The 22,252-nt window shown below is 36.0% G+C and overlaps 1 protein-coding gene across 1 annotated transcript; it reads right to left on the bottom strand.

Moving 5' to 3' along the window:
• Positions 1–42: 42 nt before the first annotated feature.
• Positions 43–19,217, bottom strand: ttc12 (tetratricopeptide repeat domain 12). The gene is made up of 22 exons (XM_077611597.1): positions 19,108–19,217; positions 18,883–19,037; positions 18,772–18,793; positions 18,566–18,643; positions 18,351–18,472; positions 16,940–16,999; positions 15,526–15,597; positions 14,911–14,971; positions 13,905–14,093; positions 10,852–10,921; positions 9,902–9,990; positions 9,451–9,619; positions 9,213–9,308; positions 7,962–8,156; positions 6,516–6,579; positions 6,316–6,450; positions 5,289–5,381; positions 5,117–5,185; positions 3,419–3,520; positions 2,549–2,648; positions 2,231–2,459; positions 43–303 (listed from the first exon to the last, which is right to left on the bottom strand). Exons 1-22 carry the CDS (start codon positions 19,157–19,159, stop codon positions 234–236), a joined length of 2,292 nt encoding a protein of 763 aa, XP_077467723.1. The 5' UTR covers positions 19,160–19,217; the 3' UTR covers positions 43–233.
• Positions 19,218–22,252: the final 3,035 nt, after the last annotated feature.

The raw sequence follows: 22,252 nt of genomic DNA, 5'->3' as shown, positions 1-22,252 counted from the left end.
TTAATATATCATATCCAGTATAGTTAATCACACCATAGCCAGTCTGATTTTGGAATTTATTCATCATCTTTTTTTACAGCAAAGCTGACAGAACTGCTGCCACCTTCCCTGCAGCTTGAGGCTAATGATTCTACATTCTACATTCTAAACGAGCTTAGAAAACGAGGTCAGTCAAGAGCACAGTTAAAAGTCCTAAAAAATAATTTTTAAAAAAGATGATAATTGCCACTCTATTACTTGATGAGCTTCATACACGAGTGCAGGATCTCAAAGCCGTGGAGCTCCCGAAGTCTGCTCACGTGCCTGCAAAATAGAATTTGAATGGTGACAAGGTACGCGCTTTTATGTAAAAAGGTCAGCTCATTCTTTGGTGTTGAAAAGAAGAAAAAATAAAAGGAGAGAGTTAAAAGAAATGGAAGCAAGAGGGTGTCGCTGCAGGGCGATCACTTCCTCCTCATGCTTGACTTTGATTTAATACAACATCGGATCTCATCATCAAGGAAAATAACTCGATATGGGGAAAGTGTTTGACAGGTTCCCCTGTGGATTAAAAATTGCATACAACAAAAACACATACCGGTAGGTGTAATAAGTATATATTTAAGAACGTCTTTGTTCTCCTACACTTTGTTCTTTCTCCTGTACTTAATAGCGACAGATTGAATAGATCCGTGACGGCTGTCTAATGTGGACTTGTTATTCATATTAATTGTATGAAATTGTAATAAAACGCATTTAGATGTTAAATCGAAACATCTGCAACTAAATTCTTTGACTCAGTAACGCAAGTAAATACATTGTTTTTCATTGTTGGCAGTACATGAAGAATTTCAGCGGATTGCAACATAATATTTGATGCTAGTGCACTGTCAGTTTTTTTGTTTTTGTTTTTTTTAAGGAGGAGCTATTGTGACTTGAAAGACTCCACGGGCACAACGAAGGGGCGATGGAGCCAGAATAGCAATAACATCATGTATTTTTATCTTGTAAGAATCATCAAGCTCATTCACCTAACAATCACAAATGAGCTGTGACAGCTGCTTGTTAAGTGGTGGATTGATCTTGGACACTTCAAACGTGAATCCTGCTTTTGGTGGTGATGAGAGATGTTTTTTTTTCGGTTGCAGTGAGGCTTCATTAGATGTTTCCTTTTTGAGTTCCACTTTTTTGGGGGGATCATTTATAAATTTAGCATTTCAATATACAATACAAATTCCTATTTTCATTTTCTTATTTTTTATCGGCTGAGGATCCATCGTGATGTTGTTGTTTCAATGTGTACACTACTTTTAAGCTATCCTGAAAACACGATTTAAAAAATAAATAAATTTATAAACTGGCAGTGCTCATTAATTAATCGTTTAAGAAAAAAAGCCTTACTATACTATGTCGTTTTTTGCGGAGAAAATAAAGCCTTACTATACTATGTTGTTTTTAAGAAAAAAAGCCTTACTATACTATGTCGTTTTTTTAAAAAAAGCCTTACTATATTATGTCGTTAAGAAAAAAGCCTTACTTGACTATGTTGTTTTTTTCCAAAAAAAGCCTTACTATACTATGTCGTTTTTTACGAAAAAAGCCTTACTATACTATGTCGTTTTTTACGAAAAAAAAAGCCTTACTATACTATGTTGTTTTTTTACGAAAAAAAGCCTTACTATACTATGTCGTTTTTTACGAGAAAAAAAAGCCCTACTATACTATGTCGTTTTTTACGAGAAAAAAAAAGCCTTACTATACTATGTCGTTTTTTACGAGAAAAAAAAGCCTTACTATACTATGTCGTTTTTTACGAGAAAAAAAAAGCCTTACTATACTATGTCGTTTTTTACGAGAGAAAAAAAGCCTTACTATACTATGTTGTTTTTTTACGAAAAAAAGCCTTACTATACTATGTCGTTTTTTAAGAAAAAAAGCCTTACTATACCATGTTGTTGTTTTTACGAAAAAAAGCCTTACTATACTGTGTCGCTTTTTAAGAAAAAAAAGCCTTACTATAGTGGTGGAATGAATTTGTTCCTATTTTAATTTTCTTTTTATATCGGCTGAAGATCCGTCAGGTCGCTACTCGTGATGTTGTTGTTTCAATTGCGTATTAGCTAGACGTCCACTACAAGAGACAAATCAACTTTTGGGAGGGTTTTGAGGGCTAAAATGTGCTAACGTGGAAAAAATCTCATGCCATCTCATCTATGTTTTTCAAAGAATAACCCACATTTTTAAGATTCACCTTGGCTCTGATTGACACAGCTTCCCCAGCGCAATGGCCGAATTCTGCTGCACAGCAGTTTTTTTCGCGTCGCCGGCAGCGTGGCGGAGCAGCAGCATTACGATATCCGTCCCCAACAGGTCGCTGGCGACCCCCTTCAATTCAAGGCAGTGGGCCAAACACAGGGCAGCATTTCCCGACACCACCTCATCACGGCTCGAGCCAATCCATCGCTGGAGAACCGATAGTTCTGCAAACCACCCAAAAAATGAATTGTAAAGGATGTGAGAGCTGCAAATTGGAGAAGCCTAAGAAAGGATTGTCTTGATCGTCTCTTACTTTTGTCCGACTTCACCAGCTCCTCCCGAGCGAACTGGCTGGCAGCCGTGCACGAGGTCAGAATCTTTACGGCATATTTTGCGGACGCCAAGTCTGCTCGCTGGCAACCGGGGAGAAAACAAAAAGGTTATTTTAAGTATTTTAAGTATCTCAGTAGACCTCAAGAGGTCCACGGTACTGGTATGATTAAGGTAATGCATACGAAACATGTCACAGCCTGACTAAAAATCAACTAAATTTTGCCTTCAAACATGAGTTCACCTCATTTCATAATCATAATGAGAGGAGGAAAGAAAAGAATCAATTTCAGCCGCATCAACAATCAATGACTACAATAATAAAAGTTTATAATGCAATGAACCAGTTATTGCCACATTTTTTGATTCATTTCAATATCCATTCAAAGTCGAGTATGTTACATTTATACAATACAACAAAAGCTGAGCCTGACTATATTTGTCAGTCCACCATTTGTTTAAAAATCGGCTCCTGAAAGAATTTTACACGCTAACAAAAATGACAAGCTGCGTATTAACAAATTTGGGAATCTTTCCATTGGCTTCCAGGAAACGTTTAACTGGAAAACACGATCACTCAACGCCAATCACGCCAATTCAAATGGAATTGCTGTCCATCACCGTCAATGACAATGAATTATTTAAATTTAAGTACGTTTATTTTAACACTGAAAAAATCTTATTGCCGTTTAAATGTTCCTTTGGCAATTTGGCCCTGGAAAAAACAAAGTATTTGTGTTGAGCTGAGCAAACTACAGAAAGGAAATGGAGCCTTTTTGACTATACACCATGTTCCATTTTTAGGCAGGACTAAACAATCTTTTACGATAAAACGCCCCGTAGAGTCGTGTACCTTGAGCAGACGCTGCACCGTCTTCACCGCATCCCGCTGAACGACATGATTAACGGCCTCGGAGGACTGCGAAAGGACGGCGCTCAACACACCCATCGCTCTCTGGAGGACAAAGAAGTGTGTTAGGATTATCCCAACAATGGCTCTTCAGACAAAGGTGGTCTCGTTTTCGGCCATGGAGTCCATCAAGACGTGGCTTTGAGTGGAAAAAAAGCAAACTGAGCAAAATCTACAAAGAAAATGACCTTTTACAGCATTCATAGGAAAATTGCTTGCAAATAGAGAAAAGATTGTATCTTATTTTGTGTTTATTTAGTTTGCAAGCTGTATCCGTCAGCTTTCTTTCTCAATCAATAAGCATTAGCGCTGAATTTCAAGCAATCAAGACTCTAAAAAAAGCGTTATTTGGGGTTGCGCTCGCCATAAAACGATAAAAGGCCAAGATATTGAAAAGAGAAAATCAAGTCGCTCCGGGACTGCTATGTTTTGGCAGGCAATTTATAGATTAGGGACCAACCGTTGCTTCAGCAACATGAAATTGCTTTTGTATTGTAGTTTAAAAATCGGACTTTTTAAAAAAAAAGTGGACACCAAGCCTTTATTTGGCTGTTTGTTTGTTTTTTAAACCAAAAATAAAATGGAAAATACTGTGATTGGCTAACCACTGATTCAGGGTGCGCCCCGCCTCGTGCGCAGTTAGCTGGGATAGGCTCCGGCACCCTCCGCGACCCTTATGAGGATAAGTGGTTGGGAAAATGAATGAATTGTCCCTTAGGGGTTAAAAGCTGTGTCACATAACAGTATATATACCCTAATCCCTCCTTTTTCGCCGATAATGTAGACCATACAAGGCCGCGATAATCGAAAAAACGCAAAGTCTGATCACCCCTATTATGACGACATATCATACTACATATTTTCGCGTCCATACAAAAATATTATACAGAAAACTCAGTCAAATTTCAGTGTTTTTGTTTACCCTGAATAACCTTTTCTACAAAAAGAGCTCATCTAATATGCTAATCTGAGCTATCGTGGTTGTCATTTTCTTGACCTTTTTGGCGTCTATCAGTCTTGTAAATATAAATCCATATATTAGTATAGGATAGTGTGAAATAGTGAAACTAAAATGTTTCTGTAACATACAACACTAGCAAAGCCAGGTAGGTAAACTAACAAAAAAATGGCAATTTCTTTTAAGAGGACGGTAGTTTTTTGTATTAATGCTTTTGCCAATTTAACAATCTGTTAAAAAGACACCGAGGGATGCTTCCGCAAATGGGGACAATGTAAAAAAAGATAAAGCATGTTGTCGCCAAGGCAGCAAAGGTAAAAAAAAGGCCCGAGAGGCAGCCGGCGTGCTTTAAAAAGCAAGCGACGAGACAGATGGAAGGAAGTCTAGGACACACTGAGGCTCCTGTTTAGCCAGACTGCAAGTGCTGAATTAGCCATTAGCACAGGCAACAGCACCTGGAGCTGCACTTTTTAATCAAATATACTGACAAGTGAACGGCGCTCCCGGCCGGAACTTTGAGAAATGCAATTTCCACGTTTACCGTTGATGCGCCACGGGCATACGAGGCAGGAAATGACCCACAAATGTCAGTCGGTTTTGCTTTGGAAAATAAAACGTTGGCAGGAAATCTCAATAGGACTCTACAAAGTAAAATTCTTATCTTCTCGTGCACAATCGCTCACCGTTACCACGCCGACGTCGTCTTCCTTCAGCAGTTGGAGGCAGCAATCACATAGAGTAATGGCGTATTCCTAGAAGGACATTTCTCACATTTTAATACAAGAAATCATACATCATATTTTTTTTTTTTTTTCTTTTCTTAGCTTTCAAAAATGACCTTTGAAGATGACTTACCTGTATGACAGGTGAGGTGAGAGTTGAGAGGTTTATGAGGAGGCCAAGGAGAGGAAAAAGGATGTCCGCATCACTGCATGCAATGCATTGTTTCTGCCAAGAATTTGTATTGTCATACATTTAGCAAACAAAATAAAATATGGGGTTGTATGCGGTAGGGTGAGACTTTTAATCAGGGCTAAATATTCTGGGAAAAAATGGAAATATAGAAGCCAGGGTATTAATTTGTGGGAACAATTCTTTTCCAAAATAGTGTTACGTTTAGCATAATGTGATTCACTGCTTTCGTCCAACATGATAAAATGTTCAAATAATAAAAGTTCAATGAAGAATACATTATATCTAAAATACTACGTTGATTAAAGCCATTGTTCCCAGACAGCAATTAATCATGTGAAAGTAATAACAAAAAAAATTAAATTTAAATTTCATATATATATATATACATATGCTATTCGGTCATTTGGGGTTAAGGCAGAAAAAAATCATTTATTTTAAGTTATTACCAAAATGTATTTATTTGGAAAAATATTTTCAAGCATTATTTACTATTTACTCGCATTTTTTTTATTCTTATGTATGTCGATTACCGTATTTTCACGACTATAAGGCGCACCGCATTATAAGGCGCACCCTCAATGAATGACACATTTTATTTTATTTTCCATATATAAAGTACACTGGATTATAAGGCGCCCTGTCTATTTCGGAGAAAATTCAAGACTTTTAAGTGCGCCTTATAGTCGTGAAAATACGGTATTTAAATTAGGGTCCGATTTAAAATGCCCACCAATTCTCTAATGACCCAAAGAATATCACTGTTTTATATTTTTGAAACATTTAACCTTAGTGTGTCTTCCCGATGCATTTTCCGACTTATATAGTCTATCACTTTTTTTTTTTAATTGGTCGGGCGTACTGATTATTCCTATTCTTGTCTGCAACGATATAAATAATGGTTGGTGACCTTTGACAATCCTGCCATCACCGTTTCTATTCCACATTAAAGAAAAGTGATATTGCTTACAGTGGCAATTAGCAAGGCCTTCCAAGTTCCTCCGTGGCGAGCCAGATCGCGACGGATGACATCATCTGCGATCAGACTGCCAAAAACGGATAAAAGTGGAGGTACGACATGCCGCTTGTCCTTGCTGATATTGCTCTGGAGAGTGAAGCAATAAGAGAAGATGATATAAAGACGCAAAAAAATCCATTTTGACATCTTACCATTATGCCCGCGAACGGCTCAGCGACGGAATCTGTCGTCGTGGTCCTTAGCATGCGGCGAAATCTGCAAAAACACGATAACACATGTAAGATAAGCACGTGGAGCCGTGCGTGTTGCCGGGTAAAAGTTGACAAGGACCGTGATTGGCTTTGACAGGTACATGAACTCACGCGCACCGTATAGATTTGTTCATGTTAGAACGGGCAAATGTAACCTTTCCCCAACGACAAATGCTGCATAAAATGGCCGTTTTGGAGTCGCTAATTCATGAGAAATGTCAAAGTAATTAGGAAAGGTATCTCCAAATTTGCTTCTTAATGATTGGCTAGGAAGATTAGACTTGGCATCCACACTGCATAATTGATGAAGAATTTTTTATCTATTTTTTTTTCAACATTGATTTTGCTTTTAGATGAGCAGCTGAGCAAATCCAGATGGATTTGAGTATAAATTACAAAATTCACACTAGCTATCTATATTAAATATATTCTAACTCAAGGGTGTCCGACTCGGGTTTTCATATAGATCTAAAACAATGTTTATTTTAGCTTTTTTTATATTTTTATATTTTACAAAATGATTTTTGAACTAAAAACACAGAAAAAAATTACAATTATTGATTTAAAAGGGGGAACGGGACGGGCTGGACCATTTTAGATAAAATATTTAGATTTCTTTTTTTATAAATGGATTAAAAGAACTGGATTAAAAGCCCTGAATATTCTGTTTTTTATAGATCTAAAACAATGTTTATTTTAGCTTTTTGTATATATTTTTGGATTTTACAAAATGATTTTTGAACTAAAAAGAGAAAAAAATTACAATTATTGATTTAAAAGGGGGAAAATCAGGAAATTTTATATACTACATCTAAACTCTTCATTTTAATTTGATCCTAAAACAGAAAGTCGGCACTCATGATTTACCTTCCCGGGCCACACAAAATGATGCGGCGGGCCAGATTTGGCCCCCGGGCCGCCACTTTGACAAGTGTTCTAACTGATCACTTATTTACTTATTTAGCAACACCTGCATACTACTACAAGAATAGAAACTTTAAAAAAAGAACCTTTCAACATCTAAATATTGGCCTAATTTAATGTTTTTTTTATTCCTATGGAATTTTATGCACAATTTAAACAAAAACAATGTGCTCAATGCAGTAAAATAAACCAACAATAGCGAGCTAATGACTCAAATAAGATATATTGCCCATAAAAATATCCCTAACCACAAGAAGCTTAAAAACAAATCTTTCCAAAAGATTAAATTTGCGATGATGTGCAACGATGTTAGCGTAATACTATTTTACTTTTAGACCTTAAAAAGGCTTTTCCAGGTCATTTACCACAGAAGAAGAGTAATAAATCTCATTGTGCCAATTCTAACAGTATCCCATTTTTAATGGAGTCAACTCGATTCGATGAGGCGACCAATCACGCGACAGTCCGACATAGCCGTCGCCGTTGTTGTCCCTGCTGACAAAATGCTCGATTTTGACCCCGCTGACCTTTGTGCCATATAACTCTGAGGAAAAAGCGGGCAAAAATTGATCACCTCGCGGTAGTGGTCGGCACGTCCACTTATTTCCCGCTGTGTTCAAGAGCCCCAGTTGTCCTTTCATGTCTCTTTTTATGAAGCTTCAGAAAGGGGAACAGCTTGAAAACAGCCTTTTTACCTTGAAAAGACATTAACACTTGGGCCGCCAGTTGATTTATTAAGGATGCTACATTTTCCATTCTGTAAGAGCCTTTCCTCGACCCAGACGGATTTTAAAGTGCTTTTAATATAGATATGATGCATGGCGGTGTAATAGGCTGCTGCCCTGTGGGTCAAATTGTGGTGTTTTTTTTCCTACTTCAGAAATAGGAATCATTTGCGGGGAAGTGAAGGGAATCATGTTAACCTTAAATGTAAAAATGCAACGCCCACATATTTAGTCATGTAGGGCGCACTTAAAAATCTAAAATTTGTGGACGGGGTGCCCAATTAGTTGGCAAAAGTTAAGTTTAGCATAATGTGATTCACTGCTTTCGTCTAACGCGATCAAATAATAAATGTTCAATGAAGAATACTTTATATCGAAAATACTATGTTGATTAAAGCCATTGTTCTCAATTAAGAGACAGCAATTAATCATGTGAAAGTAATAAAAAAAAAAGTATTTACATTTAAATTTCATTATAACTATGCTAATCGGTCACTGGGTGTTAAGGCAGAAAAAGCATTTATTTTAAGTTGTTACACAAATGTATTTATCTGGAAAAATATTTTCAAGCATTATTTACTATTTAATCAAACTGCATTTTAGTATTCTTATGTAGATGATTTAAATTGGGTTCCCTTTTAAAATGTCCACCAATTCTCTAATGACCCATAGAATATTACTGTATTGTATTTGTGTATTGTATAAAAAATGTATTTAAATTTAAATTTCATTATAAATATGATTTTCGGTCATTGGGGGTTAAGGCAGAAAAAGCATTTGTTTTAAGTTCTTACCCAAATGTATTTATCTGGAAAAATATTATTTACTATTTACTCGTAAACTGCATTTTTTGATTCTTATGTAGATGATTTAAATTGGGCTTGGATTTAAAATGTCCACCAATTCTCCACAATTTGAAATGATCCGAAAACGTATAAAACATGGGCAAAACGCATAAGTTGTTTGTAGTGAAAGTTGTTTAAAGTACTTTTTGTCTTCTGCCAACTTCTGCAAAATGAGGAGCGCTCTGTTCTCCCGTTGCTGCCTTGGCGCCGAGATGCACTCCATGAGGCTCCTCATTAACCTTTAGATTCAGATTAAGGAAGGACAGATAAATCAAAAAGGAGACAACATTCTTCTGGAATTCAATTCGGCATAGCTAACACTTTAAAGTCACTTTTAAAACAAAAAACACTTTCAAAAATGTGTGAATCATGACATCATACCTGCAAACGTCCAAGTTGTCCACCAGAAGACATCTGCCATGGGACGTAAGAGAGTACAAAGTCAACAATTCCAGGCACTCCTTCTGCACTGTGTCATTTTGGGATGAAACCAAGGGAACAAGCGACTCTTTGGAAACGGGAAATGACAACAGCGTTTTCTGGTTTTCTTCTGAAAGCAACACACAAAAAAAAAAAGATCTTTACAGCAAAAATCAAGAAATGGAATGTTTGGTGGATAAAAGCGTTTCTCTTGCAAAGACTTCTGGGAAAATTCGCGTCTGTTTAGTCGTTGTCAAATGCCTTCACATCTTAGTTATGTTTTTCTTCATTTGGCTGTTATGACCGGAAACTCATGAACTATGTCACTTCATCTCGTTACCCATCCCCAGTGGCTTTTTGGTCATTTAATTTAAAATAATTGGCGTTTGAGGCTTGACTGACGGCAACGTACCATTTTCCCTGCATGTTGTCGTCCAAATGTTAAGAACGAGAGCACACAAATCCTGGCTGCACGAATCGTTTGCTTCCTGCAACAGGCAACTACGGAGAAAGACAGAAAATAACCAATATCAATGACATTTACTACGTAAAAGATGATTACACAATTGATTATTTAAACCAAGGGTGTCAGACTCGGGTTGGTTCGCGGGCCGCGTTAACGTCAACTTGATTTCACGTAGGCCGGACCATTTTAGATATATTTTGATTTTGGTTGCTAGGTATGTTATTCTTGCATAATGACAAAAAAACATTCAATTCAATTCAACAGCTAATGCTAATACTAATTATGAGGATGCCAGATTGTAATTGTATTTTGGGAGCAATTGGGCAAGGTTGCCAGGTATGTTATTCCTGCATAATGACAAAAAAGCATTCAATTCAATTCAACAGCTAATGCTAATACTTATGACGATGCCAGATTGTAATTGTCAATTGGGAGCAATTGAGCGAGGTTGCCAGGTATTTTATTCCTGCATAATGACAAAAAAAGCATTCAATTCAATTCAACAGCTAATGCTAAAACTAATTATCAGTATGCCAGATTGTAATTGTCATTTTGGAGCAATTGGGTGAGGTTGCCAGGTATGTTATTTCTGCATAATAACAAAAAAAGCATTCAATTCACTTCAACAGCTAATGCTAATACTAATTATAAGGATGCCAGATTGTAATTGTCATTTGGGAGCGAGTCAGGTTTGGAAGTATCATGGCTAAAGAATAAAATGTACGCATGTTTCACTTTGTCATTTACTTTTTCATTAAATCAGGCAACGTGAGGCGAGTCAGGTCAGGGAGAGATGGCGCGAGACTCGGCAATTATCGTTTGCGGACGCGTCTATCTGTTTCTCCATCCGTCAGAGCTCCATTGAGAGCTGACAACTGTCCCTCCGGTCTCATTACCTCCTCGTTGTGTCGTTGCCGTCGATGATCCCGAAGCCGTCGTGCAATCTGAAAAGCGTCTGTCCACTGCCTGGTGAAGGACATGAGACCACAAAGTAACTTTTCATTACGGTACTTAGCGGAAAGTGTTTGGCAGTGTGGCGATCCTCCGTTTTATTCGTGTTTGACCTTGTTAGCAGCAAAGTTTACCACCGGGAAGATTATGATCGTGAATGCGCACTAATGATGAGCTGTCTTACTCAGAAAATCTAATTGAGGAGCTTTTTTTTTTTTTAAAAGAGATTCTGGTGAGATCATTTCCACGGCAAGTTATGGAGGTCTTCACCTTTTCATAGGGATTGTCATGGGGGACGGCTACTGTATTACTCGGTAGTGGAGAAAAATGAGGAAAAAGACAAGTTGACTAATAAAATAGGGATGCTTAAAAAATGAAGGGAATGTGATATTATCAAACAGAAACATCACGATAAATATGGGACTCGGGAATTATTATGTTGACCAGCAGGCAACTATACAAAAGAAAACAGCTGTAATTATTAACATATCTGTTTTTTGTTGTGTCTTTCTTTATGATGTTTGTTTTTAATCAGTGTTTAATTTAACATAAACTAACCGCCCACCACCTTTTTAATTTACTCTCTAGTGCAAGAGTGTCAGACTCGGTTTGGTTCGTGGGCCGCATTAACGTCAACTCGATTTCATGTGGGCTGGACCATTTTAGATATAATATTTAGAATTTTTTTTATAAATGGATTAAAAGAACTGGATTAAAAGCCCTGAACATTCCGTTTTTATAGATCTAAAACAATGTTTACTTTAGCTTTTTTTATATATATTTTTAGATTTTACAAAATGATTTTTACTAAAACTAAAAACAGAAAAAAAATGATTAAAAAAATTACAATTATTGATTTAAAAGGGGGAAAATCAGGAAATGTAATACACATCTATACTCTTCATTGTAATTTGATCCTAAAACAAAAAGTCGGCACTCATGATTTACTTTCTCGGGCCGCACAAAATGATTTGGCCCCCGGGCCTCCACTTTGACACCTGTGCTCTAGTGGAAACTGAATTCCAGAAAGCAACACGACCAACCATTTTTCCTCCAAAACACCCCAAATTCCCTTTTTAAAAACAATGCCTAAAAATGACCAAGACTGATCCAAATTAACATGCAAAAATCTCCCACCACATACAAAATATTCCAAAAAAAACATCTGTTTCACTTGCATCTTTTCACATTATAATCCTTAAAATCCCATCATTCCTAATCCCGTGCAGTTACGTCGGTGTTATCCCATAATCCAAACTCACAATGTGCAATAATGACGCTCGGAACGGCATAACTATAATTTTCATCTTCCACTCACGACTCATGCCAATTCGGCTGAGGGGGTGGAAGGGTTGCTCGTCACACGGGAAGGCACGCACCAGGCTAAATATGGCCGTGCGAATACATTCCGTCTCGCTGACAACCAGCAATTGCCTGGAATCGCATAGGAGGGGAAGCAAAAAATGTGGGAGCCCCCGTCGCCCATCTCCAGGACTTCACGGCTGACGGACAGATATGAGCGTATAATCTCGGAAAGACAGGCGCCAGAGTAAGGGCTGCCAACCAGGTGACTCGTAGCCACCTGCTAGCACAGATGTTTCATTAAATTGCAGGCGGGGTGGCTTAGCAATAGTTTACGCTTGTCTCTTGTCGCGTCACTCGGCTTTGTCTGCACCGACGCCAAAGAAATTCAGGAGGAAGTGTTTTAGTTTCCATGTCCGTCTCTGGTAACAAATTGGTGCTGCTCTGTTATTTTGCCAAAATTGTATTCATGCTCAGGCATTTTAACATTTGAATTAGAATGCCAAATAACACAATCTGCCTTGCTTGATATTCTATGACTAACCACTTTAGTCTCTTTGTACCTACTTATTTATGTGACCACTTATTTATTATATTGACTACCAGTGTATTTATTATGTTGACTACCAGTGTATTTATTATGTTGACTATGCTACTTATTTATTATGTTGACTATGCTACTTATATATTATGTTGACTATGCTACTTATTTATTATGTTGACTATGCTACCTATTCATTATGTTGACTACGCTACTTATTCATTATGTTGACTACGCTGCTTATTCATTATGTTGACTGCTACTTATTCATTATGTTGACTGCTACTTATTCATTATGTTGACTGCTACTTATTCATTATGTTGACTGCTACTTATTCATTATGTTGACTGCTACTTATTCATTATGTTGACTGCTACTTATTCATTATGTTGACTGCTACTTATTTATTATGTTGACTACTTCTGTATTAATTACTAATTTATTTATTATTATTTATTGAGGATTATCTGTTTGCTTGTTGTTGTTGTGTGCGCATTTTCCTACTTATTAATGTTGTTGACTACTTATTTATTGATTATTTTTTTATTATCTATTGATAGTTTGTGTGTTTGTTTGTTGATGTTATTTGTGCATTTTCTTACTTATTTATGTTGTTGACTACATATTTATAAAAAAAGGGAAATTGTGTTTGTTGTTGTTATTTGTGCATTTTCCTACCTATTTATGTTGTTGACTACATATATATATATATATATTTTTGTGTGTTTGTTTGTTGTTGTTATTTGTGCACTTCATGGTGAAGCTTTAAATCTCATTCTATTAGTAGAATGACAATAAAAGCATTCAATTCATTTATTCAATTCATTCAAGTGTCAACATCATTTCTAAATTTGCACTAGAATAAATGATGCCGTGTCTATGACTCAACTGGCCAATTTAATAATTTAGTTTTTAAAAAAATTGACATATTACTCTTGACTTGGAATGGAAGATGTTAGGTTTAACATCTCGTGACCAGAATATAAAAATAGTCCAATTTGTTCCTGGCTTCCGGACAAGTACTTCAAATAATGCTTGCCCCTTTCGGACATTTTTTAACCCTCCTGAGATGAGCGAATCTTTGAAGAAGTTTGTTCTAAAGTCCGAGCACAAACCGTCCCTTTTTCAGAGTAAGAATTTTTTGTAATACTCACAGTCGGTCACGACTTGGCAAAGAATTTCTAATATTCCGCAGTAGTAGAGAAGCATCTGGCCCGGTTCTGACAGTTTGTCCAGAAGTTGAGGGATGAGCTTGGCCTTCTGCACCCCCTTGTCAAAATCCTGCCTGGCGTTGAATTCCTCATGCTCCCTTTTCTCCTCCAGCTCAATCTTGCAAAGATATTCTGCATTTTCAGAAATAGTCCGCTTTATTTGGACCAATACATCTTTCGCCACCTCATCAACGGCAATTGGACTTTTTAAGAAGATGTTTTTGTCAGTTTTAAGGCTTTTGGTTGATACTGTTCCTAGGTTTATTGTGTCCAATTTGTTTAATTTGTCAATTTATTGTTATAAAGTGTTGAAAAAGATTGGTTTTCTTTGTCGATTGAAGTAAATGCCTTTTTATGGTGAGAGTTTGGTTGTATAAATATTGTATGATGATAGCTAAAAAGTGATGCTTTTGTTGTAAACGTGAGATTAAAGTACTGCATTTTCACGACTATAAGGCGCACCGCATTATAAGGCGCACCCTCAATGAATGACACATTTTAATTTTTTTTCCATATATAAAGCACACTGGATTATAAGGCGCGCTGTCTATTTTGGAGGAAATTTAAGACTTTTAAGTGCGCCTTATAGTCGTGAAAATAGTTTGCTGCACAAATATTTAGATGTATTTATTGAAAAATGTTAAAATATCTCGTAAGCAAAATAAAACTGAAAGTGTTTAAATTTTGCATTTGGCTTCAAGACCATAGCTAATGACTGATTTTATTTTTTTTAAATAGATTAGTTTATTTGTACTATACCGTCCTAATTGCTTCCCATTTTAAAAACAGGGGCATTTTTAAGATGAAATATTCACGTGTATGTGTCATTTACAGTGTTTATTTGCAGAAAAGTAGCTGTTTGTAATATCAAAAGTGATCTAGATTTTTTTTTTTGCAGAACTAATTTTACACAAACAATGAAAACAGATGAAACAAACATATTATCTACCTTTTGCCATTTTCTCCATCTGTGGATCAAGTTCAGCCATCTTCTCAAAGCACATCCTGGACTAAAAAAACACAAACATTTGTCAATTATTTTCAGTGCCTCTTCTACTTTCACTCAATTATCCTTTTATCTACCAGAAAGTCAAAAAATTGTCACGAAAAGCGTTTCCCGGAAAGCGAAAAGTCAAAAGTTAATAACATGTTTTCAAGGTATTCATTTTCCTGCCGTTCTCTTTCGCCCATCTAATATTAAAAAATGCTTCCCCTTCCAGCCATTGCTGTTTGAACATCTCCATAGTTAGTCTCTTTGTAAATATATTCCATAAATATAGATCAGCACTTCTGCCTTGAAAGAGGACTACAAAGATTCCAAGGTTTCAAGGTACAATCCACTTGATGGACAGACACGCTTGGACCGGGAGTTGCAAAATTGAGATTTGAAGTGAAATGGAATAGAGCCTTGAAATCCCATTAACTTGTTGTGGTGTCACTGACGTGGACGTGTCGCGGAACGTGCCTCCGTCGTAATTAGAAGCGATGGCGAGCATGCGGCGGCTGCACAAAAGTCAAATAAGAAGCGGCGTAATTAGGTATAATGAATGCCATTTATACTCACCGCACTGTATTGCTTGAGTCCCAAGTATGCCTTGCCCATGTGGACGTAAGCCTTTATGCACTTGTCATTACACTGATACAAAAGAAAATGTGGATTATGGAGAAAGGCGGATGTTATTTGGCAAGTTGATGCAGTGACATGAGGTTTTTTTTCTACTGTATTACTGTATGAATAAAAAGCAATGTTGTGGAGATCAGGGATACACAGATAATACTTAGCCATCAGTTTGAAAGAGATTGAAGGAGAAACATTTGCATTTTGGGGCTTGTGGAGAAAACAAATACAAATTTGCTGTTTTGGTCTAAAATGAAATGAACATTAAGGAAAATACAAGTATAGATAATAAATATTCTTTAGTCAATTCAGTTACTGGAACTGGAACACTATGTATGTATACATGTACATCTATGTGGATGTATGTATATTTATATATTTATATATATATGTGTATTTCTATATATGTATGTATATGTGTATTTCTATATATGTATGTATATGTATATTTATATATATGTATGTATGTATATGTATATATATATATATATATATATATATATATATATATATGTATATATATATTTATTTTTTTATTTTTTTATATGTAAATATATGTATGTATATGTATATATTTTTTTTTATTTATATGTATATATATATGTATGTATATGTATGCAAGCGTATACATATTTATTCAGCAACATGCTTATTTATTTATATGCTTTTTTGGTCTAAAACGAAATGAGCGTTTAGGAAAATACAAGTATAATAAATATCCTGTAGTCAATTCAGTTACTGGAAAACTACATATGCATGTATACATGTACATCTATGTGTATGTATGTATGTATATGTATATTTATATATATATATGTATGTTTATGTATGTGTATATATAGTTTTTTTTCAGCAACACGCTTCTCTATTTATTTATATATTTATTCATGTATTTATTTATTTATTAACTTAATTATTACCTATCTATTTATGTCTAAAATGTCTTTTGCTGTGTCTGTATTCTCACCCTCTTGCTACTGTGACATTGAAATTTCCCGAATACAGGATGAATAAAATTATCCAATCCAATCCTATCCAATGCACAGTTCAAAAGTAAATCAGTGTTTTTATGGAAGGAAAAACCTGCAAACTGGCGGACTGACAAGTTCATATTTGTGTGTCGTGATAGAACTACTGCCAGGTTCCGTATCACAGAACACCAAAGGGGCCTGACACATTTATTTCAACCCACGGAAGGCTTCCACTACTACTTTTTTTTCAACACCGTTTCATCTTTTACAAAATGATGCCAGTTTATGGGGGCATAGCAAGTTTAATTGGGGCTCGTCTACGTTCAAAAATGTGTTCCCGATGGTGGCTACAAACGACGGAATCGAACTCGGTAGTAGTAGTGCCTTACCTTTAGCGCCCATTCGCAGTCACTGATGGCGTCCTCACACCGTCCTAGTTTGATATAAGCCTGTGAAAATGCAACCGTGAAGGAATTACAATATAAACAGGAATGATTTGGTATACCTGCACACTGGATGACAATACAATAGCTAGCAATTTAGTTATCAGAGTTGTGATGACAGGCCCCATATTAATCAATAATAATGTAAGAGGAGAAAAAGGAGGGATAATTGCCTCCTCACATCTTGCTACATTTTACTGACAGCGGCGACATTTCTCCTTTTGCAAAAAGAGTGGTCTGGCTACGCTCAGCATGACATATGGATTCAGATCTTCTTTTTCCACGTTCCCAGCTCATATTTCCATACAAAGCTAACTTGGGAGCCTTTTACATGATTAGTGACTCCTTTTATATTTATTTTTTACAACAGAAAAACATAATTATTATTCTGCACATCATTTTACATTTATTTTATACTCTCCTCTCCCCAACTGCTTCCTCTCAAATACCAAAACCGAATAAGATTTGTCACTCTTGTGACTTTCATGTCGACTACTTATCTATGTTGACTACCACTTATTTATCATGTCGACTACTTATCTATGTTGACTACCACTTATTTATCATGTCGACTACTTATCTATGTTGACTACCACTTATTTATTATGTTGACTACTTATCTATGTTGACTACCACTTATTTATTATGTTGACTACTTGTCTCTGTTGACTACCACTTATTTATTATGTTGACTACTTGTCTCTGTTGACTACCACTTATTTATTATGTTGACTACTTGTCTATGTTGACTACTACTTATTTATTATGTTGATTACTTATCTATGTTGACTTCTACTTAATTTATTATGTTGATTACTTATCTATGTTGACTTCTACTTATTTATTATGTTGATTACTTATCTATGTCGACTTCTACTTATTTATTATGTTGATTACTTATTTATGTAATACTTATGATTATTATCTATGGACTATTTGTTTGTTTTGTCATTATGTGTGCACCTCCCTACTTATGTTGTTGACTACTATTCTGTGACCACTTATTTATTCATTACAAACGTATTTAATATTTATTGTTATGTAACAATTATTTATTTTTTAGTTTGTTGTTATTAGTGCACTTTGTGGTGAAGCTTTAAATCTCATTATACTTGTATACTGTCAATAAAACCATTCAATTCAAGCTATAAAGTTGTACCAATCAGCTGTAAGAAGACGCCGTAAATTAAAATTGAAGACATATTTTTTTAGGGTAGAAAATTCTGTTAGATGTGTAATCCAGCCTATCCCACAAATTCCAATTATAAATGTAGTATGGGTGTAAGTGTGGGTATGTTATTGTTCTACGTAAGAACATTTCCACAATTTAAAAGACTTTGTGAAGGGATTGATTTACTTGTGCTCTGTTGGTATACAGCTGCTGCATGTCACGTAGTTCGCCCAATCCACTACTGTAATATTTCACAGCAGTCTCATAATCTCCTTGGCCGTAGGCCCGATTCCCTTCGTCCTTAAAAACTGTAAGATCAGAAAAGACAATTGGCCCTCCAGACGATGCAGCCACGCATCCATCCCCCCAAAAAACGTCAAAACATGCGGGGAACAACCCACCGGTGGCCTTTTTCTCCTGAGCAAGCCTCCTTTTCCTTCTGTCTTCCGCATCTTTCTCCATAAACCTCATGAAATTTTCTGGCCGTGAATAGAAAAAACATTTCTATTGGCATTTATGTCTGCGGTTTACAACTCCCGATGGCATAAACAGTAAACAATAAAAAGAAGGACATGCTGTGTTATTTTTTTCTTCTCATGGGGCTTACCTGCACTTCCAGCCTGTTCGTTCTGAAAAATATTAAAAGGAATGGCCATGATGGTATTGACCACCCATAGATTTTATGTTGTTGTTGTTTAAGAAATGGCATAAGAATTACCGGTGCGCCATTGGATGCTGGTTTTGTGTTGATAGTGGTCTTGTTGATTTTAGTCCTGCAAGGTCCATTCAAAGCAGCAATTTTGCTATCTGCTTTTTGGAGAGCTTTTTGCTGGACTTTAACATCGGATGAGTTTAATTCTTTCACAAGATTGCCTGAAAAAAAAACAGTATATCAACTTCCCAAACTGTCTTTACAGGATCGTATAACAAGGACATCACTTACTTATATCGTCGATATTTTTCAGGAAAACGTCCAAGTCTTCAATTGAGTCCATGTTTACAGATGTATTGCATTTAGCAGCTTTTTACCACAAAATATACGTTGAAATAGAAAGCTAAAATAGCACCTTGCGTTATATTCAATGTGATACTGCTGAGTGTTGTCTTCATGTCAACACTGTGGGTTACCATGACAACGAAATGCCTTCAGGGGAATTGTAAAATGGACTACTATTCTATACAAAAGGGGGAAATCTTGTTCCTAATTCATCAAAATTGTTTATAACTAATTCTTATTGGCATGTTAACTTAATTACATAAGTGTTTTTTTTTTAATAATTAGGTAGGCATGTCTTTTCCTTGACCAGGAATTTAAAAGTTAGTTGTCATGGTCTTAAAAGTCGTCTAGACCCGAGTTAAAATATGTATTTAAAAATCATCAAAAGCCAACCAATTTGAAGTGTAAGAGTCCAATAGCTGTTAAGATTATTATATTTTGATCAACACTGCCATCCCGTGTTTGTAATGGAAATTATTCAGTGAAGGCAAGCATCATCAAGTATTTGTATTTATCCAAATTTGACTAAATTTGACAAGTCTATTTTGTGTTGTCTGTATGATGAATTTATGGTGACTTCCATATTGCAGGAACTCAAATAAGGGGGTTCACTTTGATGCCTTAATACAGTAGATGAATCCTTAACAGTTGTTTTCCATATGCTGACCTTGCAAATGCAATAAATTGTGACCGTCATTAAAAAAAATGAGAAAAAAAAGTCAACCAATATTTATTTTGTTTGGTTGGCTAAAAATAAGATTAAAAGTATGAGCAGGTTATCAAATTCAGTGCATGAGTTATCACTCATGCACTGAATTTGATAAAAGAATGACATTGACATCAAGTGCTGTTTATGTTACAAGCAGAAAATATAGGCCGTAACTTCTGTTTTTATTGAAATGATTGATGGCATCCTGAGTTTTCTAACTCCCAATAATTCTTTCTAAAAAAAAAACAAGTGGAACTTCTAGTATAAACTCCTACTCATCTTCTCACGTCTTCATTTTCAATTGCAAATGAGGATTAATGCATCCTATTGGAGGATGTAATATCCTGTCCTTTTCTCCGAGGGTTTTTCTTTTTTTTTTTTTGGTCATGAATTGCACCATTTATCATTTCTCTTGTGTCACATTCCATCGTGGCAGGCTTTTAAAGACTGAAGAGCAAGGCTGATATTGTTCCGCCAACCCATCTTGAGAGGTCAAGAGATAGTCAAGAAACAAAAAGGATGTTATGTAACGGCTTCATATCGTCTGTTTGATATATTGTGGCTGCAAGAAGAAGTTGGCTTGACCGAAAGAAAGTTTGAAAAGCATTTTCACTGATGACTTCGTTTTTTTGTGAGCACTCTGCAATGTCTTGGAGGACAACAGTCCTTGATTAAAGGCTTTATACTCTTTATCTGCCTTTCTGCAATCAAGTCATTTCTCTGCAGTTATCTCCAAAGAGTCCCTACAGGTTGGGATTTATTCCATCTCGCTAAAACTTTACGGATAGTTCGGTGACTTTGGGAGATGCTCAGAAAAATATAATCTCCAGAAATAAAAAGCTCAATTCATTAATTCAGAGGGATCAAAGCTGATTAATTTGTTTCGACATGGCAATTTTTGCACTCACTTAAAAATCCAAGTAGACTAAAAAGTTAAAAGTTGGCGCGCGGTTCAGTTTTTATTGGCCCTAATTATGAAAATATTATTGAATATGGCCCACACAAGAAGCTTGAGTTCAGATGACATTTTGGGGAAATTGAACACTACAGTAATCCTCAAATATTGCGGTTAATGTCGACCCAACATGGCCGCAACAATTGAAAAAACACCAAGTCAGATCACCCCTATTATGACTACATACCATACTACATTTTTTTGCGCCTATGCAAAAATAGTATACAGAAAGCTATGTCAAACTTCATTCCTTTTGTTTACCCTGAATAACCTTTTATACCACAGGTGTCAAAGTGGCGGCCCGGGGGCCAAATCTGGCCCGCCGCATCATTTTGTGTGGCCCGGGAAAGTAAATGATGAGTGCCGACTTTCTGTTTTAGGATCAAATTCAAATGATAGATATAGATGTATATCAAATTTCCTGATTTTCCCCCTTTTAAATCAATAATTGAAAATTTTAATCCATTTTTTTCTGTGTTTTTAGTTCAAAAATCATTTTGTAAAATCTAAAAATATTTTCTGTTTTCCACTTTAATATGGAACATAAAAGAAAAATGGTTTCCTTTCACAATGAAAAACAAATGATTAAATTTTCCCTTACTAAGAAAAAAAACTCAAATAAACGTTGTTTTAGATCTAAACAAACTGAATATTTAGGGCTTTTAATCCAGTAAAAAATAAATATATATATATATATATATATATTATTTCTAAAATAGTCCGGCCCACATGAAATCGAGTTGACGTTATTCGGCCCGTGAACCAACCCGAGTTTGACACCCATGTTTTAAAAAGAGCTAATCTAAAATGCTAATCTGAGCTATCGTGGTTGTCATTTTCTTGACCTTTTTGGCTTCATATCATCGTATAAATATAAATCCATACATTTTGCAATATTCTTATCCCTAATATTTAACTTAAGAGCCGATTTATTTTAAATCCAAAGTACGGTAAAAGGGATGCTGCATCCAATGGGTGTGCTATTATCCTAAATGTTGCTGGGGGGGCCCCGAAGCCTCGGATATAAAAGGTGATGACTTCACTCCCACAACCAGTTGAGGATTGAATACAAGCCCTTGATGGAGCGAGGTCAGACCCGGACTGCGGCGCCCTCCTATTTGGCGTGGTCCATTTTTAACACGTTATGTTGCTGCCTGCCAATTGGAATTGCAGCCATTGTTTTCTCCTCCAAGGTACGTAGGACTCAATCCCATTGGTTTAAGGTTGGGTTTTTTTGAAGTTTTGGTTCATCTGAGGCTAGAATTGAAGATTTTGTTTAATTTTTTTTAGGTCCAAAATGCCAACGCCACTGGGAACTCGGTCGTGGCGGCCGATGCGTCCAAGACAGCCAAAATCCTGAACATCGTGGCTTTGGTGTGTGGATTGATCTGTCTGTCCATTTTAATTGCGATCAAAGTCATTGAAAA

Source organism: Stigmatopora argus, chromosome 10, assembly GCF_051989625.1.
Source record: "Stigmatopora argus isolate UIUO_Sarg chromosome 10, RoL_Sarg_1.0, whole genome shotgun sequence".
Taxonomy (NCBI): Eukaryota; Metazoa; Chordata; class Actinopteri; order Syngnathiformes; family Syngnathidae; genus Stigmatopora; species Stigmatopora argus.
The sequence above is the reverse complement of the archived record's forward strand: the minus strand, read 5'-3'. Positions and strand labels throughout refer to the sequence as shown.